The 21,718-nt window shown below is 46.1% G+C and overlaps 2 protein-coding genes and 1 long non-coding RNA gene across 5 annotated transcripts in view; all 3 read right to left on the bottom strand.

Moving 5' to 3' along the window:
• The window catches only part of LOC118079595 (tubulin alpha-1B chain), a 120,611-nt gene that overhangs the window by 45,429 nt on the left and 53,464 nt on the right, over positions 1–21,718 (bottom strand). The window contains exon 1 of one of the 2 annotated variants that reach the window (XM_088662949.1): positions 4,012–4,101. The exons of the other annotated variant lie outside the window; for it this stretch is intronic. Coding sequence (XP_088519075.1) covers positions 4,012–4,014 — 3 coding nt within the window. The 5' untranslated portion in view covers positions 4,015–4,101. Of the gene's footprint in view, positions 1–4,011; positions 4,102–21,718 lie in introns of those variants that run through there. 2 annotated transcript variants of the gene reach the window in all.
• Positions 1–21,718, bottom strand: part of TUBA1A (tubulin alpha 1a) — a 77,247-nt gene that overhangs the window by 2,065 nt on the left and 53,464 nt on the right. Inside the window, exons 1-2 of one of the 2 annotated variants that reach the window (XM_035103903.3) lie at positions 4,012–4,101; positions 65–287 (exon numbers count right to left, since the gene is read on the bottom strand). In XM_035103903.3, coding sequence (XP_034959794.2) covers positions 65–287; positions 4,012–4,014 — 226 coding nt within the window. In that variant the 5' untranslated portion in view covers positions 4,015–4,101. Of the gene's footprint in view, positions 1–64; positions 288–4,011; positions 4,102–21,718 lie in introns of those variants that run through there. The other variant, XM_088662948.1, reaches the window with a different exon arrangement.
• Positions 12,056–14,001, bottom strand: LOC148686755 (uncharacterized). The gene is made up of 2 exons (XR_015948366.1): positions 13,874–14,001; positions 12,056–12,575 (listed from the first exon to the last, which is right to left on the bottom strand). It is a non-coding gene; the product is annotated as an uncharacterized LOC148686755 (long non-coding RNA).

Genomic DNA, 21,718 nt, shown 5'->3' with positions numbered 1-21,718 from the left:
TAGCATCCCCTCCTGTAGACACCAACATAGCTAGAAAGCTATTAGAAGTGCCTTGTTTGCTCACCAATCACAGTTGGCTCCAAGTCCACAAAGACTGCCCTGGGGACGTGCTTCCCAGCTCCCGTCTCACTGAAGAACGTGTTGAAGGAGTCGTCTCCTCCCCCAATGGTCTTGTCACTGGGCATCTGTCCATCAGGCTGGATGCCGTGCTCCAGACAGTAGAGCTCCCAGCAGGCATTGCCAATCTGGACTCCGGCTTGGCCAACGTGGATGGAGATGCACTCACGCTAAAGGTGAAGAAACAGCACATATATGTATTAATTGGGATTTGGTTTTGGGTGCTCTTTTTTAAAATAATCCTGCTATTTAGGATTCCGCTCATAAGCTACAGCTGTAATCGCTAGCCCTGTCAACTGGACATTGATAGAAGAAACGCAGGCAACCAGTTTTGTGGCAGATGCTTACAAGGTGAAAAGCAAAGGTGAGCGAATGACAAAGCCAAAAATTGTGTTAAAGAAGAATGGCAACTTCAGCTGACAAGAGTATGCGCAGCTTGCAGTCTTAACATACAGAATAAGAGAACAAGAAGAACAAAACGTCTAGAGAAGATTGGAAAGCGTTTATTGAATACACGGGGGGGGTATATTGTGTACACTTGAAAACGTTGCCAGCATTAAGATAGATTCAACAGTGTAAATAAGTTTTGATGGATGCAATAATGGAATACCAATATATCAATATACACTTTATTCGACCGATAGTCAGAACAAAAACATTTCTCAATACAAAGATAAACATATAAAACTGAAGGCATCAGGGGGATACATAAAAATATAAAAATATAAAACTGAAGACATCAGCGGGATACATAAATGGGGTATGACCGCACTACTAAACCTCCTACAGGTAACCCACATCAAGACATTCGATTATACGTTTCCGACACCTGAGCGCCAGGAAGAGGAATTTAGCCACAGTGGGCTTGTTTAGCAAATATGCTGCCTGCCGTTCTCTTAGTCGGGAACTAAACTGAGATAAATACGGGGCTATAAGACATTGCCTTAAATCATTATAAAAGGGACAACTCAGTAGAATGTGTTCTGTAGATTCTACCTCACTCAAGGCACAATGGCACATTCTCTGACCGTATGGGACTCCTCCAAATCTTCCCCTCAAAACCGCCGAATCAAGGACATTCAGTCTAGCTGCAGTAAGTAGTCTGCGGTATCAATAATGGAATACTGAATGGTTTAATTTATATAAAATATGCAGGGATTTATGTTACGCAAAATGAACCATGGAAAGAAGAAGGGAAGTCACTGGTATTTTAAGGATGTTTAAATGAGTATTTTAAATTGTAAAACAGAGAATTTAATAAAAGTTATTTATGTATAAAAAAGCCAAAAATTATGTAGCAGGTCCATTGTTCAAAAAACACTGTTCAAATGGGAGCTAAAAAACAGTGTGAGAGACCCACCTTACTCCCCCTGAAGAGAATCCAGTGTAACTTAAAAGATCTAGTAGCATACCTGTTAATTAGGCAAGGATGCCACACCCAGCCTATTGTTCCTTGAATACTATGAATCTCAGTGAATTCACTATCCATCTTTCTCTTTGTTGTTCATGGAGACTTATTTTCCAAGAAGGCTCAACCTTGCATGTCACATAGCAGATGCCTGAATTTTCAGAAGACCCAAGTCCTTTGAACCCTTGGATTTTATCTTCAGTCTTTCCCTCCCTCCACTTTGCAAGCACAATGTGCTCAATCCCAGGTATTGTCTCCATTGCTGCCTGTCAGGGACATTTAGTCATTTGAGGAGATATATTCCTTAGCCCATAGGGAACACCAAGACATGCCACACCCTGTCCAGGAATACTGTACTGGGTATTCTTCTGCATTAGGTACACACATTCCAGTCAATTATTTTTGCTGACTGCGCCCACGCTGACTGCTGGAGCCTGCATTCTGTGATGGATTAACACAGCCGAGTCTATTTCCAGCATGATCTCATTATACCGTTTTGCCAATTTTCCCTTCTCTGACCTAGGCTGAGAACATGCTTGGGAATGAAATAAATCAATGGGGGTGGCTGGACCAGAAGACAAACCTTCTATCTCCTGCCAAAGAGGGCATGTTGCTGTCTGTTCTTCCCATGAAAATTGACAGTGTGTGTGTGTGTTTAAGTCCCAGTATCTTTTTACTATATTGGGAAGTTTATGGGGCAGTTAAAGAGTCGTTCCAGAGCAGAAAATGTATAGATGAAAGCTATCTGCAACAGAACGGCGAGGGTACTTGTCGAAAACGGCAACCGATGCAGTTAAGCCGCCCTGGCTGCTGCAGCATTATTGTCTCTCTCAATGATTATTCTGGTCACATCTGCCAGAGGAGCCACCCTCTTTGTCTGCTGTCTCAGCCATCGCCGCCTGCCTTCAGACCAATCTGTGGGCTGGGAGGGGGAGGGAAGGATCTGCCACTTAAACCGACGTGATTCTCGGTGGGTCCCCAGCCCTGCCCTCCCCACCCCTTCTTCCCGACTGCTCCCCATCCTTAACACAGATTCCTTGCTAACAATGCTGCTCTTTATGCGGAATCTCTTGGAGCGGTGCAAGGGCGTGGCTTCTGCCAAGATGATCCCCTCTCTGCTCACAAGAAATCGGCAGAGCTGACAACTGAACTGGTGGAGATTTCCCCCCAGCCTACGCATGCCTCTACTCAGAAGCAAGCTCCCCTGGCTCTAGTGCATAGCTGTCAAGTTTTCCCTTTTCTCGCGAGGAAGCCTATTCAGCATAAGGGAATATCCCTTTTAAAAAGGGAGAACTCGACAGCTATGCTCTAGTGGCATTTGCTCCTAGAGCGTAGGATTGCCGCAGAAGACAGTAAAGCTTCGGTATAAGCCGCCGCCGGCCCCTAGGACCCACCACAGCTACACGGGTGCTAACTTTCGTCCCCTTGCGGAATCACTAGTGACACAGAAATCAATCACACGGAGTATTTTATTTCAGACGGAAACCAATTCCTTTTGTTTGCTACTGAAACACGTTTACTTCCAAGGGGGGTGGGGGTGGAATCCTGAAACTTCAACCCCATAACATTTGCAGAGGCGTAGCGTGGGCGGGCAGGGGGGTCCGTGGCCCCACATTTTTGAAGGGGCGCAATCAGGTGCCCCCCCAACGGGCACAGAGCCCTGGTAGCTGAGGCGTGGCGGCAGGCGGGTTGGTCTAGCGGGCAGGCGCGCTCCACCCACCCCAGCTGCCCAGTCCACCAGGGGGCACAACACTTGCCCTACCCCCGGGTGCCTGCAACCCATGCTATGCCTCTGCATTTAGTACGCGTTGTTTGTTTGGATTCTTTTTTAAAATTTTATAATCACTGATAACCCCCAGTCTAATCAGGTTTACATCCTGTGAAATAACCCATCCCACTTCCTTCCGAGTCAGGAGAGCAGCCTTTAATTGCAGATGGCTCCATTTGCGCCCCTGCATTCGGGATAAAGCACAGGCTTGCTTGGGGCTGGTACCGCTGCTTCCCCGCTGACATTGCCTCCTCCTCCCTCCCTCCTATGCGCATCCGCAGCTGGGAAGGGCTGGAGATGGAGACGCAAGCCCGCAGCCAGCGCTACGCAGGCAGGAAGCCACGCTTGCCTCGCCTTTCCCAACCAAGGGGAAGCCATTGCGTCAGGCTTCGCAGATGCACTGCTGCCGCCGCTTTGGAAAACAACAGCTGGTCCTTTTTTATTTTTTTGCAGAGGGGAAGGGAGGAGGAGGAACCAGTAGCCTCAGGAAGGCTCTCTGCATTTCCACAGCTCGGCAGCAGCGAGCCGGTGGAAGAAAAAGAGCCGCCGCAGAGGCGCAGGGACAAAGCATGCCCAGAAGAGCCAAGAGAAAGATGGGGGAGAAAGCAGAACTGCCTTGGGGCGGGCAAGGAGAAATGCTGCCAGGATTGCCTGTGGTTTGTCCCACCACCCACCCCTCCTCTGAAACCCCCCGCAGCCGAGAGGCGCTGGCGCTTACCATATTTGCCTCTTGGTTGCCGAGCTTCGAGAAATCAAACGGGAGCCGAGGAGGGTGTTGCTTTCTTACAGCGCGACTCTTAGGAGGTCGATGTAAGAGAACCTGTAGCATACAGGGCAACGCGGCTCCCTATATACAACCTCGTCACCATGGGGACGGGCGAAGGCTTTTTGCGGTTGGTCGAGACACCCCCAATCTGCCTGGAGAAACCAGGGGAGGAGAAAAGCCATTGGCTCAGGGCGCATAGGATGAGGTAATCTCTCCACACACCCCGCCTCTCCTCAGCATCCAAAGCCGGCTCGCATCCTCCAGACAAAGAGACTAAACAGAAGAACAGCTACTCTCTTCCATGCGCCATAGCGCGCGAGGAGGGGCGGGCGGGGGGGGGGGTGCAGTACCAGAGGAGCACCTGAATTTTGCATGATTTTAAACATTTTTAAGTACTGCCCTCTCCCCGCTCAGGACGGTGCAGCCCAAAATGTCAATCCTGCATTGACATGCAAAGAAATAATGTTGCCACGGGAGTTGCGCATTTCTGCAAAATCAAGGGCAACAGCAGCAGGTCTCTGGGCTGAGATTCCAATAATAATAATAATAATAATAATAAGTACTGTATTTTATTTTATTTTTTAAAGAGAGGTCTGGGCAACTGGCGATTGCTTTCATTTGATGAGCACAGAAGATTTAATACTTTAAAAAATAATAATAATCTTTTATTAGATATCATTAAGATGGAGGAAACTTGGGACTTAGTGGGGCCACAGCGGTGCTGACGAGCAGGCAAAAATGTTAGGGGTCAGCAGAATTAGGCATTCAAGGAAAAAGCTGCAGAAGGCGGCTCTCTACGCCCAATTGTGCATTCAGCTGCTGCCTTACGCTGCAGACCTGCTGTAAAAGCGACTTGGTTGCAAACCTGCCGTGTCACACAGATGCCCTGGGCAAATTACGCAGCGAGCTGGGGAGAGGGACGCAGCCAGCGCCCAATGGGAATCTGAGGCTGACGTGGAAAGAAGTCTGGGATCGTGTCCCTGTCCCTCCCAGTCTACTATAGAGTGAGACGCGCGTGGGTGGTGGGGGAGCCTTCGCCAAGGATAAAGCGCCGCAGGCAGCTTCTGGGGTGGAGGTTTATTTCCTACCAGGGGACGATCTGAACCCAGAGCTTGAAAAGAAAGGGGCTGAGGGTGGGCCCGGTGGGGATAAAAAATGATAAACTGAAGTGTTTTTTGTAACTCGGGAAAGGAAGGAGAGAGAAACCCAGAGCTAAGCCCAGGTCAGGCGGCAAAGCCTTAAGCGCAAGAAAAAAACAAAACTGCCGCCTTCCTCCTCTTCACCTCCATCGCTCCCGGCTTCCTTTCTGCAGCCAAGAAGGGCGAAGGAAGGCGGGTGGGGGCGCGCGCCCTCCTGTAGGGAAGGCCATCGGAGCATTTGTTCAAACGCCCCAAGGCTGGGTGTGGCTTTTTGTCTGGGGAAGAACTAGAAGCAACGGGGAGGGGACGCGGGAGAAGGAGGAGTAACTATCACATTCTCCGTCGATCCGGATCATGCCGGACAAGGGCTCGCAGTTAACGATCTTTCCCGGCTCTTCAGCCGCTTCTCGTCCATCCACGCCCTCCTCCCTTGCTAGTCTGGCAAGATAGACGGCGGGTGGCGGGGAAGGGCGCGCAGAAGAGAGAGAGAGAGAGACAGCTGCTTGCAGGTGGAGTCGGAGGCAGGCAGCCAGGCAGCCAGGCTGCCCCCCCCCGCAAACCAGATAGAAGATGAAAATCCACGTTGTATCCCCCCGCCCTCTTCAAGCCAAGATCCCGCATCTTTTACTTATTTTCTATGTTATATAAATGTGCTACCCCCCTCCAAAAAAGTTGGTTGGATTGCGCTCCCTCGACCTCTCCAGCGGATGCTCAGATGATCTTCCTCCGACCTCTATTTCAGAACCATGCCCGTTTGATTGAAACCTTTGAGTGGCAGGCCTGATTCCCTGACACTGACTTGCAGAGAGACAGCTCCCCACCCCGCCTCCCCAAATATAGCTTCCTTCTGACAATAAATATTTTGATGGAAAAAGCAGTAGCTCCTGTTGAGACAAATTTTAATGCACAATTACTAGCTGGCCCTCAGATCCACTGCTGAGTTTCCTGAGCGTGGACGATGCGTTTTACTCTGCCCCAAACTTCAACCGTACAGTTTGGTATTCCGCGGTTTGGGATCTATAAGCAGATCATTTTCTTTTAGTGGTTCTTGAAAGCCAGTAGCTAATTCATTTCCATTAGGTTGCTTTTACAAGTGGCACAGCCTGCAGGAGTGCGCCTAGGGAGAATTATTCATTTATTTATTGTAATCATGAAGATGCTGTGATAGGGAAGCAGACTGGATTTCTAGCTGTCACGTTGTTTTTAAAGGCGCAGGGGAGCCCCGCCCCAAACAAAAGCTGTAACCTAATGTCACTTTAAGAAAGGCACGGACGGACGTCATAAATAGTTCTATAACCACATTCTGTAATTGCTCCAAATGATGGAGCTGGCTCCTTTTACTTTGTTTATTTTAAAAAATCTGGACTGCAGGCATAAATCTGGGATTTATGGAACACTGAAATAGCAAAGTATATTATAGCAAACAAGCAAGGAAAGGGTAGTTATAGCTTTGTCACTAGAATATGGTAAAGCCCTAATACAGAGCACAGGAACATCATTATTGCTATTCCTCCTTTTGGAGTTTTTCTTGTTCCATGAGGACTAGAAAAGCTCTCTCTCTCTTTTAAAAAATGGAGATTGTGCTAATGTTCAGCAAGTGAAAGGGGCGGGGGAGAGACTTCATTAGGCAAGGCCTTCTTGCACCTGCCTTGCCCCACCCCCCAGCCCTGGGAGTCCTCCTAAGGGAGCTGGTCCTGGAGGAAGAGCTGTGAGGGGTGAGACTTCATCAGGCAAGGCCTTTTTCCACTTGCCTTGCCCCACTCTCCAGTCTCTGCTTCTCAATTTGTATTGTATTGTATTATTTTATGCAATGTGACTTGCCGTTTTATTGATTATGGTTTAGAATTTATTATTGTTGTTAAGAGTGGATTTCTGTTTAATTTTTATATGTTGAAATTTCATATTCTATGAATACTGGTATTACTTTCTTTGATATAAGTTGCTTATTTTAAAGTTATGTTTTATTGTCACATTTTTGTATTGGATTAGAATGTTATAAGGTGTACATTCTTTGATTCTTCAGCTTGTAAACCGCCTTGGGTATTGTAAAGTAGAAAGTTACAGGTAGGTAAGCCGTGTTGGTCTGACGTAGTCGAAACAAAATAAAAAAATTCCTTCCAGTAGCACCTTAGAGACCAACTAAGTTTGTCATTGGTATGAGCTTTTGTGTGCATGCAGTATCTGAAGAAGTGTGCATGCACACGAAAGCTCATACCTATGACAAACTTAGTTGGTCTCTAAGGTGCTACTGGAAGGAATTTTTTTTATTTTGTAAAGTAGAAAGACGGTATACAAATTAAAAGTAATGATGATAAGGGAAAGAAGCCTATCCCAGATGGAAAAAAAGTGAGCTAACTTGCAGCACAGACAAGTGCTCCAGAGACGCTAAAACATAGCGGTCATAAAAAAAAGAGAAAAAGAAATCTTATCAATTTGCTGGGGTTTCTTAATAATAATTTTTAAAAAGCCCAACTATTTCCTAACATGTTTAAGAAGTTCATGAGCAAATAATAATGCAATTTATTTATTTTTTAAAGAAGCTCAAGGGGTTTAGTAACAAAGCAAGTGTACCTACAGAGACTTCATTAGCAGTAGTGGGCTGTCGCCTGGTGCCAGGTGAGCATCAATATTTTACTCCACCTGACCTGCCCCCTGCTAAGAACTGCCAACTAATAAATGAAATGGAAAAAGGATGGGAGGGGGCATGATTTTGGGGTTATGTATGATTTCTTTACATTAGTAAATCTAGGGGGTTTGCATCTGGGGAGTAATTGGGATAGGCACATTTCAGCTTCACTGGGGGACAAGCAGAATGAAGAATGCTCTTTCTATGCATTATATACAGTACAGTGGAACCTCGGTTTATGAACACCTCGGTTTATGAATTTTCGGTTTATGAACACCGTGGACCCATCTGGAACGGATTAATTCATTTTCCATTACTTTCAATGGGAAAGTTTGCTTCAGTTTATGAACGCTTACTCTGCGGACCGTCTGGAACGGATTAATTCACTTTCCATTACTTTCAATGGGAAAGTTTGCTTCAGTTTATGAACGCTTACTCTGCGGACCGTCTGGAACGGATTAATTCACTTTCCATTACTTTCAATGGGAAAGTTTGCTTCAGTTTATGAACGCTTACTCTGCGGACCGTCTGGAACGGATTAATTCACTTTCCATTACTTTCAATGGGAAAGTTTGCTTCAGTTTATGAACGCTTACTCTGCGGACCGTCTGGAACGGATTAATTCACTTTCCATTACTTTCAATGGGAAAGTTTGCTTCAGTTTATGAACGCTTCAGTTTATGAACAGACTTCCGGAACCAATTGTGTTCATAAACCAAGGTACCACTGTACTGTAATAAGATTCTGAGCTCAGCTTTAGCCAGACACAGCAAAGTTTGCCTTCCCCTGCAGTTCATTGAGACACATATTGCTCACTTGCAATACTGTATCTCTCTTCCTGGATGATGATCAGTACTTTCTGAGCAGGGCTATTTCGTGCCTATTCCTTACCTCGTGGGGGGAAGGTGATGCCAGGAAACTCGATTCTCTGTATGGTCTAGTTCTCAGGGTCATTTTACTCTGGTTTGTGCAATGGCTTTTCAGTGCATCTGTGACAATAGGAACCAGGCTTGAAATGAGATCCAGTTGAACGCTAGCCAAAAATGCTACAACACAGGAAATGATTCTTGTTCTACTGGGGTTTTCTTTTCCTGGTCTACTTACAAACTGATTTCTTTTTTTAAAAATCTCATTAGTGGCTTTAATTGTTATCATACTAATTGCTGTGGCTTTGCTAAGGAGACAATCCAAATGCTCACAAATGATGAGCGTACAGTGGTACCTTGGTTCTCAAATGGCTTGGCTCCTGAACAAATCGGCTCCCAGATGCCGCAAACCCAGAAGTAAGTGTTCCAGTTTGTGAATATTTTTCAGAAGCTCCTGCAGCCAATTGGAAGCGGCACCTTGGTTTTCGAACGGTTTCGGGAGTCGAACAGACTCCTGGAATGGAGTAAGTTTGAGAACCAGGCTACCACTGTACTTGCACCAATCACAGTGGCAGATGAATCAAGTTTAGGTTCCTGGATTTATCTAAAAAAGCTTTCTGGGAGACAAAAATTTAGCAAGGAAAACATTTCCCATTACTTCATGGCTTTTATATGCTTGTCTTCTTACAACACTTCTTTTGATCTCAGCTTTTTGACTCAGCTAACCTAGGCAAGTTTCTGACTCGACAGCTCAGACGAGTTTCTCCTGGCAGTGAGCTTCGGAGACTGATAAATAGAGCTCTCTCAACCCAAGCCCTGGCACATCCTAGTCAACATGGAAATAAAGAGCAGGTCAATGGAATAGAAAATAGAGATGGGGCACCAAAGTGCTGCTGTAGATCAGTGAGAAGAGAATCTGCTTTGCTTCCAGAAAGACCCAGGTTCAATCCCTGGCCCCTCCAGGTAGGATGGGAAAAAAATTATGGTGGTATTTGACTAAGTCCTACTCCAAGTCAGGGTCATTAATTTCAGGGAGGGAAAGGCAAAGTGGGTGGCGCTGTGGTCTAAACCACTGAGCCTCTTGGGCTTGCCGATCAGAAGGTCAGGGGTTTGAATCCCTGCAATGGAGTGAGCTCCTGTAGCTCTGTCCCAGCTCCTGCCAACCTAGCAGTTCGAAAGCACGCCTGCGCAAGTAGATAAACAGGTACCACTGTGGTGGGAAGGTAAACGGCATTTCTGTGCGCTGTGGTTTTTGTCATGGTGTCCTGTTGCACCAGTAGCGGTTTAGTCATGCTGGCCACATGACTCGGAAAGCTGTCTGTGGACAAACGCTGGCTGCCTCGGCCTGAAAGCGAGATGAGTGCCGCAACCTCATAGTCACCTTTGACTGGACTTAACCATCCAGAAGTCCTTTACCTATATTAATTTCAATGGGTCTGCTCTGAGTAGGATTGGTGTTGAACATCACCAATGAACTCTAGAAATATGCTGCAAGTCAGTACAGTACAGTGGTACCTCGGGTTGAGTACACAATCCGTTCCGGGGTGCCGCTCACACCCCGAAAAGTACTCAACCCGAGCGGCACTTTAGCACATGCACGAAGCGCTGATAGAGTGCTTCTGCGCATGCGCGCAGCACGCAGAATGCTTCTGTGCATGCGTGAAGCGTGCAGAACGCTTCTGCGAATGCACGTGCGGTGGAACCCGGAAGTAAACACTTCTGGGTCTGCCGAGTACTTAACTTGAAAGTACGCAACCTGCAGCGAAAGGAACCCGAGGTATGACTGTACTGAGCAAGATGCTCCCATGATCTGCTTTGGTACGCGCTGTACAATCTCTCCACTCAAGATTTTAATAAACAAAGGAAGTCAGTAAATAGGCATAGGAAGTGACAGCTCACCCATACTTCGTGTGTCATGTTCCTTCCCTTCCCTCACATCACTAGAGCAGGCCACCATAAAGCAGCAGAAAACCCTGGCCAGAGGACAATGTCAAATGCTGCTTAATATTATTCCTCCCATGCGCAGACTGCCATGCCTCATCCCTCTGTAGGCCTGTTTCTTTCAGCCAGCCACTCAAACTCTGCGCATGAAGCTTATCAGCAAGGAGAGACAACAAAGGAGAGTCTTATAGCACTTGATAGCCTACCACATTTATTGTAGCATAAGCTCTCCATCTAGTTCATCATATTTGGAGGCTAATGGGCTGTCCTTGTGGACCATCGCATTTCCCAGGAGGTGACGGCCAGAGTGCACTCACATCAAATTAGCAGGTAACCATGGAGGGAGCCCTAGTGTCGTCGTTTGCTTTTGAGAGACAGTCACCCATGTCAGCCCATCTTTCTAGTGCAGCTGAGATCCTAGTGGCTCCCATAAGAGGCAGGACAAAGCAGACCGCTGCTTCCTAAGAACTCACCTCTCTTTGTTTTCAGGACTTTCCCCTGTTCGGTTCATTCAGGCTGCGCTTTTTCGTCCTTTGCTGCTTGGAAGCAAAGAACTACCCTTCCGTGGAAATGAATCCCGCCCGTTCCATTTGTGGATTGATTCCAGGACTCAGTTCCAGCTGGGACCCCCAAGCCAGGTGCACCCAGCCCCTCTCAGTTCTCCTCTTGTTGCTGCCCCCACCCGGAGGTCCAAAGATCTCTCAACCATATGGTCAAATATGAGCTTGAGCAGCTCATCCCTGCTTAGGATCAACATAGGTCACAGCGGTCCTCCCGGAAATAGAAGCCAAAAGGAGGTCAATCCTAGGGCCTACTAGGCTTTGATGCCAATTCCCAAACTACAGCTGCCCCCCCTCAACTGTGCAGGGGGTCTGTGGCTGCCTTCAGTTCCACTTAAAATCCAATTGACCAATTGGGAGCTTATAATTTGCCATGTGTGCTGTGAATTTGCTAGCGTAGTTGTGCTGTTCCCTGTGCTGATATTCGGTGACTTGATGCTCATTTTTCCTTCTGAATTGTGAAACACACAGATTTTGACACACACACACACACACACACACACACACACACACACACACAGAGTGCAAGGATTTGAAAACCCTACAGCAGGGGTGTCCAACTCCCAAGAGACTGTGATCTACTCACAGAGTGATCTACCCCCCCTTTTGGGGTTCAGGTCAAAGTTGTTGAGTTTTTTCAGGGAGGAGGTAAAATGTTGAGCTTTTTTTTTTAAGGGGAGCCACAGTTGTTCAGCATCTTTGAGGGGAGCCAATGATCTACCAGTGATCTACCACAGACGTCCAGTGATCTACCAGTAGATCACGATCTACCTGTTGGACATGCCTGCCCTACAGAACTGACCCAAAAGGCTGCAGTTTGGCCGGGGGGGGGGATCAGGTGAGAAAAAATGCAGTGTATTATGATTTGAAATGATCAACACATCATATTTTACTAGAGTAGTGATATTGAGGAAAGTCACAACAGACTTATTATAGTATTTGAAATTTTAGACCAAATAAACAGCACCCTGGAAAGAGACAGACTTTCAGTACAGTGGCTGCCGAGCTCAACCATTTGCAATATTTCATATGGGTTTTGGATCTTGTGCTTTTCATCCTGCACTTTAATGCTTTCCTCAGTTTGGGATTCCCCAGCTACAACCTTGATTCTGATTGTTTGACACAAAGGGTGGCGGGTCGCAAACCTGACCTTGCTTGACCTTGCTGGTCCTTGGCTTGCCCCCACCTCTTCCTGTGCAGCCATTCCCTTGTCATGGTAGATGGGATAGGTGACAGTCTTCTTGTGATTTGATCCACTTGTGAGACCAAAGGACGGGTTGCAAAGAAGCAGCTCTTTCCTGAGGTCGGCGCTCTTGTGACTGAAGTGTGCTTCTGCTACTCTGAAAAAGGCGTTGTCTTTTTATGTTGTGAACCATCCTGAGATCTGTGGATGAAGGGCCGTATACAAAATTATAAAAAGGAGAGAAGGAGGCCATGCAAAACATTTCATCCCCCCCCCCCACCGCATAGCCTCCTGAATGCTTTACTTCTTCTTCAGGGTCTGGAGAGCATTGGTTTTTGGAAGACATCCGAAGGCAGTCCTGTTTAGGGAAGTTTTTAATGTTTGATGTTTTATTGTGCTTTTAATTGTGTTGGGAGTCGCCCAGAGTGGGTGGGGTATAAATAAATATAATTAATAATACTGCTCCGGAGAGTCAAAAATTGGCAAACGACCTGAATCAGTTTTATAGCAAAGTCAAGCATTATCATAGTTCTAGTTACAGGTAGGTAGCTGTGTTGGTCTGAGTCGAAACAAAATAAAAAAATTCCTTCAGTAGCACCTTAAAGACCAACTAAGTTTTTATTTTGGTATGAGCTTTCGTGTGCATGCACACTTATCTGATGAAGTGTGCATGCACACGAAAGCTCATACCAAAATAAAAACTTAGTTGGTCTTTAAGGTGCTACTGAAGGAATTTTTTTATCAAGCATTATCAACTAGAGCAATTCACTCGGCGCCAGAGGCACCAACAGCCACGTCAACCTGTTCTGAAGTCACTACAGGGACAGAAGGCAAAAGCTCCAGGCGCAGTCGGAGTGGCTCCTCTTTGCTTGAAATAGTGTTCTGCACACTCCGATCCTCACACCGATATTTAATAGATATTTTGTATAAAGTACGTTTACATTGTAAAATTAGCCAAAGCAAATTCCAAGTATGTAAGTACTTGGCGAATAAATTTCTATTCAATAATAATAATAATAATAATAATAATAATAATAATAATAATAATATAATAAATAATTAAAGCTTAGCTCTGAACCCTTGCTCTGTAACAGCTTCCTGCAGACAAAGAGCTGAGGGAGATCTGGAAGCCTTCCTTCCTTCCTTCCTTGCCCCTAGCAAACTTAGAAAGCCTTTAGCTAGCAATTCGTACTACACAGGATGCTGAGTAGTAGGAGATGCAGTGGGTTGCCAGTAACATCAGGACTAAACTACCGTAAAAAAGGTCTCTTCCAAATGCAGCAGAGACGATCAATAAGCTGCTCTCAGGAGGAGCAGGCCTTGCTTGCTTGAGAATAAAAACCAATGCCTTTGCATCCCCAGGGCAAGCAAGAGGCTCGGAGATGCTTACAGCCTAATTATGTATGTAAGACGGCCCCTTGCGCTGCTAGGCAACGAGCTGTTCGGTTGCTAGGAGACGGAACAGGAACCCTGGTGGCATTTGGTATCCCCTTTTTCACCTTGCAAGTCATCAGAGCTGTGCCTTTGGGAGTCGCTGTGCTGTGCCTTGAATGTGTGCGACAGCAGCAGTGGCCAGGAGACAGGGAGCAGGAACAACACAGCAGAGAGTTGCCTTGCCTACTTTTTGGTTGCTAGGAATCTCCTGTGTCTTGGCCTCCCACTCTCCCTGCCGCCAGACATTGCTGCAATACACACCGTATACTTAAAAGCACATTTTAAATCACCCCTCCAGCAAGAATCCTGGGAAGTGTAGTTCACCCACCACGGAGCTACAAATCCCAGCACCCTTAACAAACTATAGTTGCCAGGATTCCTGACGTGTGCATGCTTTAAATGGCTCTGCGAAGGGTCCTCTTCATCCTCCTCCTTTCTCTGATGAAGGAGGGGCGAAGAGCAATCACGAAGATGCCAACACTTCGCTTCATCGTTTGGTTTGGGATTTTGACTGCAAAGAAAAAAAGAGGGATGGGATAAAAAAAGGAGATGAAGCCTGCTGTCAAAGAGAAACTCTAGGCTGCAATTTGCAGGATCCACATTATGCAATAACTGGGCTGTACGATTTGACGAGGATTGCCGACATAGAAGCAGAAGCATGAAATGTGGCTCAAACGTCTAATTTTTCAGCAGGGCCAAATGCAATCAGGCTTTATTTGGCGTTTTGCAAAACAGTGGCTCAAATCATTTATTGAGATATCAAGGGAGTAATCTTCATGTAATACTCTTAATACTTGTAGTAAGAAATAGAATACCGTACCACAGTTTCTTGTAATGGCTAGAGCAGGGGTAGGCAACCTAAGGCCCGGGGGCTGGATGCAGCCCAATCGCCTTCTCAATCCAGCCCACGGACGGTCCAGGAATCAGCATGTTTTTACATGAGTAGAATGTGTCCTTTTATTTAAAATGCATCTCTGGGTTATTTGTGGGGCATAGGAATTCGTTCAAACCCTTCCCACCCCCATATATAGTCCGGCCCACCACATGGTCTGAGGGACAGTGGACCGACTCACGGCTGAAAAAGGTTGCTGACCCCTGGGCTAGAGTGCTGGACTAGGTGACTAGGGTTCAAGTTCCCAAGCAGTCACGAAGCTCACTGGCTGACCTGGGGCCAGTCCTTTCTTTCAGCCTAACTAACATACCTTGCTGGGTTGTTGTGAGAATAAAATGGAAATGTGTCCATGCAATAACCTTTGCCAGAAGTGAGGGGCCTGTCTAGATGTCCCTGGCCCACATTTCACCATTGAAAATTATACAATTATACCAATCCTGGCCCAACTGCACTGGCTGCCAATCAGTTTCCAGGCCCAATTCAAAGTGTTGGGTTTGTCCTATAAAGCCTTAAATGGCTCAGGACCGCCTCTCCCCATAGGAACCAAGCTGGACCCTGCAATCATCATCTGAGGCCCTTCTTCATGTGCCCCCTCCACGAGAGGTCTGGAGAGCAGCATAATGAGAAAAGGCCTTTTCTGTGGTGGCTCCCCGTCTGTGCAGTGCTCTCCCCAGGGAGTCTTGCCTAGTGCCATCATTAGGCAACAGGCAAAAACTTTCCACTGTAACCAGGCCTTTAGCCTTTAACTATCTGTGGCCTTTTAGAAGTGAGTGAGATGTTTTTTAATGTATTTCTCTTTCCTCTTGGTTTTTAATGTATTTAGGTGAGGTTTATTGTCTGTCTGTTTGGTTTTAAGTTGCTTTTGGTTGCCGTGGGCAGGATAAAGCAACTGTCCAGTTGTTGTTGTTTCACATAATCCCTAACAACAGGCTGTGCTGGATAGGATTGATGGTAGTTGGAGTTCAACAACGTGTGTGTGTGTGTGTGTGTGTGTGTGGTTTTCTGTTTTACAATTTAAAGCACTCATTTTTACATCCTTAAGATACCAAAGATTCCCTTCTTCTCTTTCCATGGTTCATTTTGCATATCATAAATCCCTCCGTATTTTACAAAAAACTATACCATTCAGTATTCCATAATTGCATCCATCAAAATTTATTTACACTGTTGAATTGATCTTAATGTTGCCAGCGTTTAGAACTGTACACAGTTATTCCCCATATGTTCAATAAATGTTTTCCAATCTTCTCTAAACGTATGTTCTTCTTGTTCTCTTATTCTCTATGTTAAGCCTGCAACTTAAGTTGCCATTCTTCTTTAGTTGGGCCCTCGCTCGTTTTCCATTTTGGGGCTAACAAAACACGGGCCGCGGTAGTGGCATACATAAAGAACCTTTTTCGACATCTGGGAATTTCAGTCTGAATTACCCCCAACAGAAAGGACTCTGGGTTTTTTGGGAAAGTACTTTTAAACATTTTTTTTCAATTCATTGTGGATCATTTCCCAATACTCTTTTAGCCTTTGACAGGTCCAAGTTCAACATCTGTTCCTCACCTATGCAGTTTTGACTATCTTTACATTTTCCTGGAATGATCAATTCTAGAAAATAGCTTCCCAGCTTTTCAGATGAAGCCCCCCACTACCTAAATGTGATAGCAGAAATTCAGTTTTGTAAACACCCTGTGCTCATTGTGCTTTGTGTCCTCTATACTAGATGTATCCAGATATTGAAAGTCATAGAGAATCTTTGCTATTTCAAAACCCCAAGCCAACCGATGCTGGAGGATATGTTGATTTTCAATCAGACCAGTGGCACTAATCTTGACATAGGCATTAATCTATTTGTCAGGATGATCAATGCAGTCAGCAAGAATGCGCAGCAGCTTCTGTGAACCAGAAACAAGTCTTGTAGGGCTGTTTGTGGATGCTTGATTCTCTGCGCTGAGGAACATCATGTCACAAGGATATACATTAAGCTAACATGTCGTTTGTGGTCCAACACACACAAAAATAATTATATTAGGTATTAAAGTGAGTGCTATACAAATATATGTGTTGTGCATGATTGCAGTGTAAATACAGAAAGCAGTTGCATCTTACGCCATTCCATTTTGCTCAGCTTTTGAATCCAAACAATGGATTGCAAAAGCAATGTTGGCACCAAGGCTCATGTTTCAGTAGCAACGACACCAGCCTTCAAAGGCACCAGCCTTTAAGTGCAATTTAAGCTCACCTAGTTACTTGGCACAAACGGTTATAAGCGGGGAAATACTGACTTTGGAGCAGAAACATGAACTTTGGGTCGAATCTACTGCTTATACTGTGCTTATCAAAAAACCCTCGCCATCTGGCCTTGTTTGACAATGGCGTGCTTTTTCTAAAATGGTCATTCAGTTGATGCATAGATTTTTATTAAGGTACCAGTAGTATACCACTTGATTAAATTGTATAGTGTTTGTAAACCCGTCCTTGATATGCATGAGGCAGCCCTTAAAAAAAGAGAAAAGTCTAACAGATCTATTATAAACCTCTTTTAAATAAAAGAGTCTTCGCAACGTGGTTTAAAGAATACACATCCAAACACAGCCAATAAAATAAATAAATTTAAACTATTTAAAACATCTGTTTCACAATCCTACCCAAAACATCAGCATCAAAATAACAAGTAACTCAGCAAAACCTAAATGTACAAAAACCAGACCATAATACTATTTCCATGGCTCAGGTTACCATTAGTCACTGAATGCACATGGCAAAAGGGAGGCGGGGAGAGCCGACATTCAAGGCCTGTTTAAATGGAGTGCCATTGCCAAAAACCCATGCAAATTGTTGAAAATGCAATGCATTCCACTTTGAAATCAGATGATATAGTTGGCATTTCATGCGGTGCAGAACCAGACTCTAACTGAACTTGGTCTTCTACCATCATGAAGTCCTTGTCTCCATGATTTTTTGTGCAATGGAATGTGTGAAAGTAGCCAGGGACCAACTGAATCCTGGGCAGATGCCTCTTATCGCTAATATGATTCAGATCTTGTTTGCCATTGTGAAGACAATTGAGTAGACAACGCCAGCTGTAGAGGCGAAATCTTGTGATAGGTTTATTGCCCATCATACAGAAACGACAATTTACGAAGTCCTAGGTGACTGTGGCTGTTGGGGTGTGTCTTCAAGCCTGCTGATCAGCAGAGCTTCCAAGAGCAGCACGGAGATCTGCAAGTGACCACAGCAAGCCTGCGTGGTCATTTGAATCATGGAATTATAGAATTGGAGAGTTGGAAGGGAGCCTTAGAGTCATCTAGTCCAACCCCCTGCAATGCAGGAACATGCATCTGTTCCGTACGGGGATTGAACCTGCGTCCTGGGTTTTATCAGCACCATGCTCTAACCAACTGATTCTTAACCATCCTCACCAGATGACTATAGAATAACCTAGGAAAGGGAAAGGAAACGACACATTTCTGATAATGACAAAATTATGTATAGGCTGCTGATTAGAATTATAAAATCATAGAATTGCAGAGCTGAAAGGGACCCCAAGGGTCATTTAGTCCATATATAACAAGGTAAAGGTAATATATAACAAGGTAAAGGTAAAGGGACCCCTGACCATTAGGTCCAGTCACGGACGACTCTGAGGTTGTGGCGCTCATCTCGCCTTACTGGCCGAGGGAGCCGGCATACAGCTTCCGGGTCATGTGGCCAGCGTGACAAAGCCACTTCTGGCAAACCAGAGCAGCACACGGAAACGGCGTTTACCTTCCCGCCAGAGCAGTACCTATTTATCTACTTGCACTTTGACATGCTTTTGAACTGCTAGGTGGGCAGGAGCAGGGACCAAGCAACGGGAGCTCACCCCGTTGCAGGGATTCGAACCGCCAACCTTCTGATTGGCAAGCCCTAGGCTCTGTGGTTTAACCTACAGCGCCACCCGCGTCCCATATATAACAAAGGTATCCCTAAAAAGAAGATACACAACTTACAAAGTGACCCAGACAGGAAACTGAAAGTACATAGGGCCTGTGAGCACACCAGACATTTAAAGCTCATGGCTTTCCCCCAAATACAGTTGTACCTTGGTTTTCGAACAGCTTAGTTCTCGAATGTTTTGGTTCCCGATTGCCGCAAACCCGGAAGTGACTGTTCTGGTTTGCAAACTATTTTTGGAACCCGAACGCCCGACGGGGCTTCCGCGGCTTCCGATGGGCTTCAGGAGCTTCCTGCAGCCAATCAGAAGCTGCGCTTTGGTTTCTGAACATTTTGAAAGTCGAACGGACTTCTGGAACAGATTCTGTTTGACTTCCAAGGTATGACTGTAATCCTGGGAACTGTAGTTTGAATTGTAGCTCTGTGAGGAGGAATCCACAGCTCCCAGGATTTTTTGGGGGAAAGCATGTGCTTTAAATGTTCATTGTGTCCGCAGCATGGCCTCTCAAAGGGGGGGGGGAATGCCATGGTCCCTTGACCTCAGATTCCCCCCAAATCTCTTGGGATAAGCAGCTTCCTTTCTGCCTTTTTGTTTACTGTTGATAGCAACTCTCCCAAGCAACTGTTGTCATGGCCTTCCCTCAATGCTGTTTCAAGCATCAGAGCGGGAGAGGGCTAAAGCCACAAAGAGATAAAGAATCACTTGAAGATAAGCATGCAGGACTGTTCAGAGCCACTTATTCCCCCAACAAAACAAACAAGGCATTCTGGCCAAAGCTGCTTTTGGAGTCGCATAGGAACCCAGTAGCTCCCCATCTGTGTTAGGGCAATAGACCATGATGGAAAGGGCAGATGAGCTACCCATTAGAAGAGATCCGGAGGCAATGTCTCCAGCCAGACTTGACTCAGAGCCGGCCCAGTCATTAGGCAAGGTGAGGCTGCTGCCTCAAGCGGCACAAGCCCCCCCCCCCCCGGTGGCGGCATTGCCTACAGATTCCCAGCTTGTTCTGCCATCTCTAGCACTGGCAGAGAAGCACTGCTGCCATTGGCGACGGTTTGGGGCATGATCATGTTATAAGAATTTTGAGGTCATATCTATATATATATAATAATTGTTCATAAAACATGTACATGAATGTACAGGCACATGTCTGAAGCAGCACAGGAAGACAGGCCTTTCTGACACCATTTTGACTCTCTCTCCAGAGACCAGGTGTTCCTCTGCAAGGAAGAAGTGGGGTGGGGGGAACCTTCTCATTGTCTCAGGAATTAAAGTGATAATCCCTGGCATCCTGATACCTGACTGCCAGACAAAAGGGTGTGATTAACTTGGCTGGGAAACAGGGAAATGTAAATATCTCTCAATTTTGTTGATTAGGTTTTGGGGGGCAGGGGGCAGGGTCCAGACTGCTCAGATTACTGCCACCAGACCTCCCCTTTCATGATGTACCTATGATGAATCTAGGGAGGGGGGTCTTGGGCTACACCCCTTCTGTGACATATGGATGATGCTTCTGGGGGGTGGGCTGAAACCAATTTCAAATTTCTTTTTAAGGGCAAGACATCTTTGTTTGGGGTTCCTTCCTTGTTCTCCTGTGTGAGAGGAAGGACCCTGTTGCAACAGTTAAAATAAAAGTGCCTTGCTTCGTACGTCCTGGTTTGGTCTCTGTTATTTGGTGGGCAGGAGACGCTTAAATTCGTCTGCTTGCCTGGATCCTTGAGCTCTCCCTGGGTCAAGATCCATTTCTCTGGGTTCATAGGAACCAGCTTAAATTTTACAACAATTTGGCGACCACTTCGGGGACCCAGTTTTGCCTTGAGCTCCGGGTTCACTGAGGAAGGGGAGCCCAGCGCGCCCTTGCCTCTTTTGCAGGGGGGTAAACCAACCTCAGGACCCGAGGCACTTGGTAGTAATTGAGAGTCCAAGCGGGACCCCCAGGACGAAGCAACGTTTAAAGGGACAAGGCTGTTTTTTTTTCAGGAACCAGTTGGAAGCTGGAGACAACGGGATTCGACTGAAAGGATCGGTCGTGAGTATTAAAAGGGGACACCTTGGGTGAGCTAAGAACCACAGCAACTAAAAATCTATTTCTCCACTTGGACTATCCTTTTCTACTCTCCTCTTTGGACCTTAGTTGCAGCAAGGCTGCCAGGCACAGTTACAAGGTAGAACTGAGGTCCAGGGCAACAGTCTTTACGTTAAACGCAGAGCTCAGAAAGACTGTCCCAGCTCCCTTCTGCCAAACTGAGCAGAAGTCTGAGCAAACTGTCGCTTTTCTACCAATCTGGGAATCTGGCTATCCCAGCTCTGTTTCCTATTCCTCTGCTCTTAATCTTCGGGTGAAGACGCCCCCCTGCCATGGCGACCTTTGTTAGGTATGACCCATGACCAGAGATTGCAAGTGCGCCCGTTCCTTTCCTACTACTCTGTATCTCTGTATTCCTCAGTTCCGACCTGACATTGCGTAGGCAAGCGTTCAGTAGGATATGAGTCTAGTGTGTAAGAGGCAGGGAAGTTGCTGTGGAACCCTCAGGCAATTGATGACCAGTGGGAGGGTTCCAATAGGGTTTTAGCTGCACCAGGCCGCCTAGTAGTTAGTGCACGCGAACGGCAGGCAGGAACACCACTAGGACGTGGGGGTGAGTCATAGACTCGGGAAGTTAAGAGTGTCCAGGAACAGGGTCGGGGACCCGAACTGCAGTATAAAAAGGCTTAAGTAAAATGGGTGCAACCCACTCTAAGGAATTCCTTTCCCAGACTCCCAACCGAGGCAAAGCACAACTGAGGCTTGGCTCCGGTAAGGACTTTGAGGATGAAAGTCCACTCCAATTCGTTCTCTTAAATTGGCACGAAATCCCCGGGGCGGACAAGCTTGAAGGGAACCAATTGCAAAAACTTTGTAAGAAAAAAACACTGGGTCCGCTTTACTATGGACCACCCAGATGAGGGGAAATGGCTACCAGGAGGTTCCTTTAACATACAGTGAATCTCCGCTTTAAAATTAACCCTGGTGAACTCTGAATGGGAAAAGTTTTGTGAGGAATCCTGCAAAGTATGTTATGGTATAAAATTATATATGTTTGCATGTTA

Source organism: Zootoca vivipara, chromosome 2 (assembly GCF_965207765.1).
Source record: "Zootoca vivipara chromosome 2, rZooViv2.hap1.1, whole genome shotgun sequence".
NCBI classification, from domain to species: Eukaryota; Metazoa; Chordata; class Lepidosauria; order Squamata; family Lacertidae; genus Zootoca; species Zootoca vivipara.
This window is presented reverse-complemented; position numbering and strand designations above follow the sequence as displayed.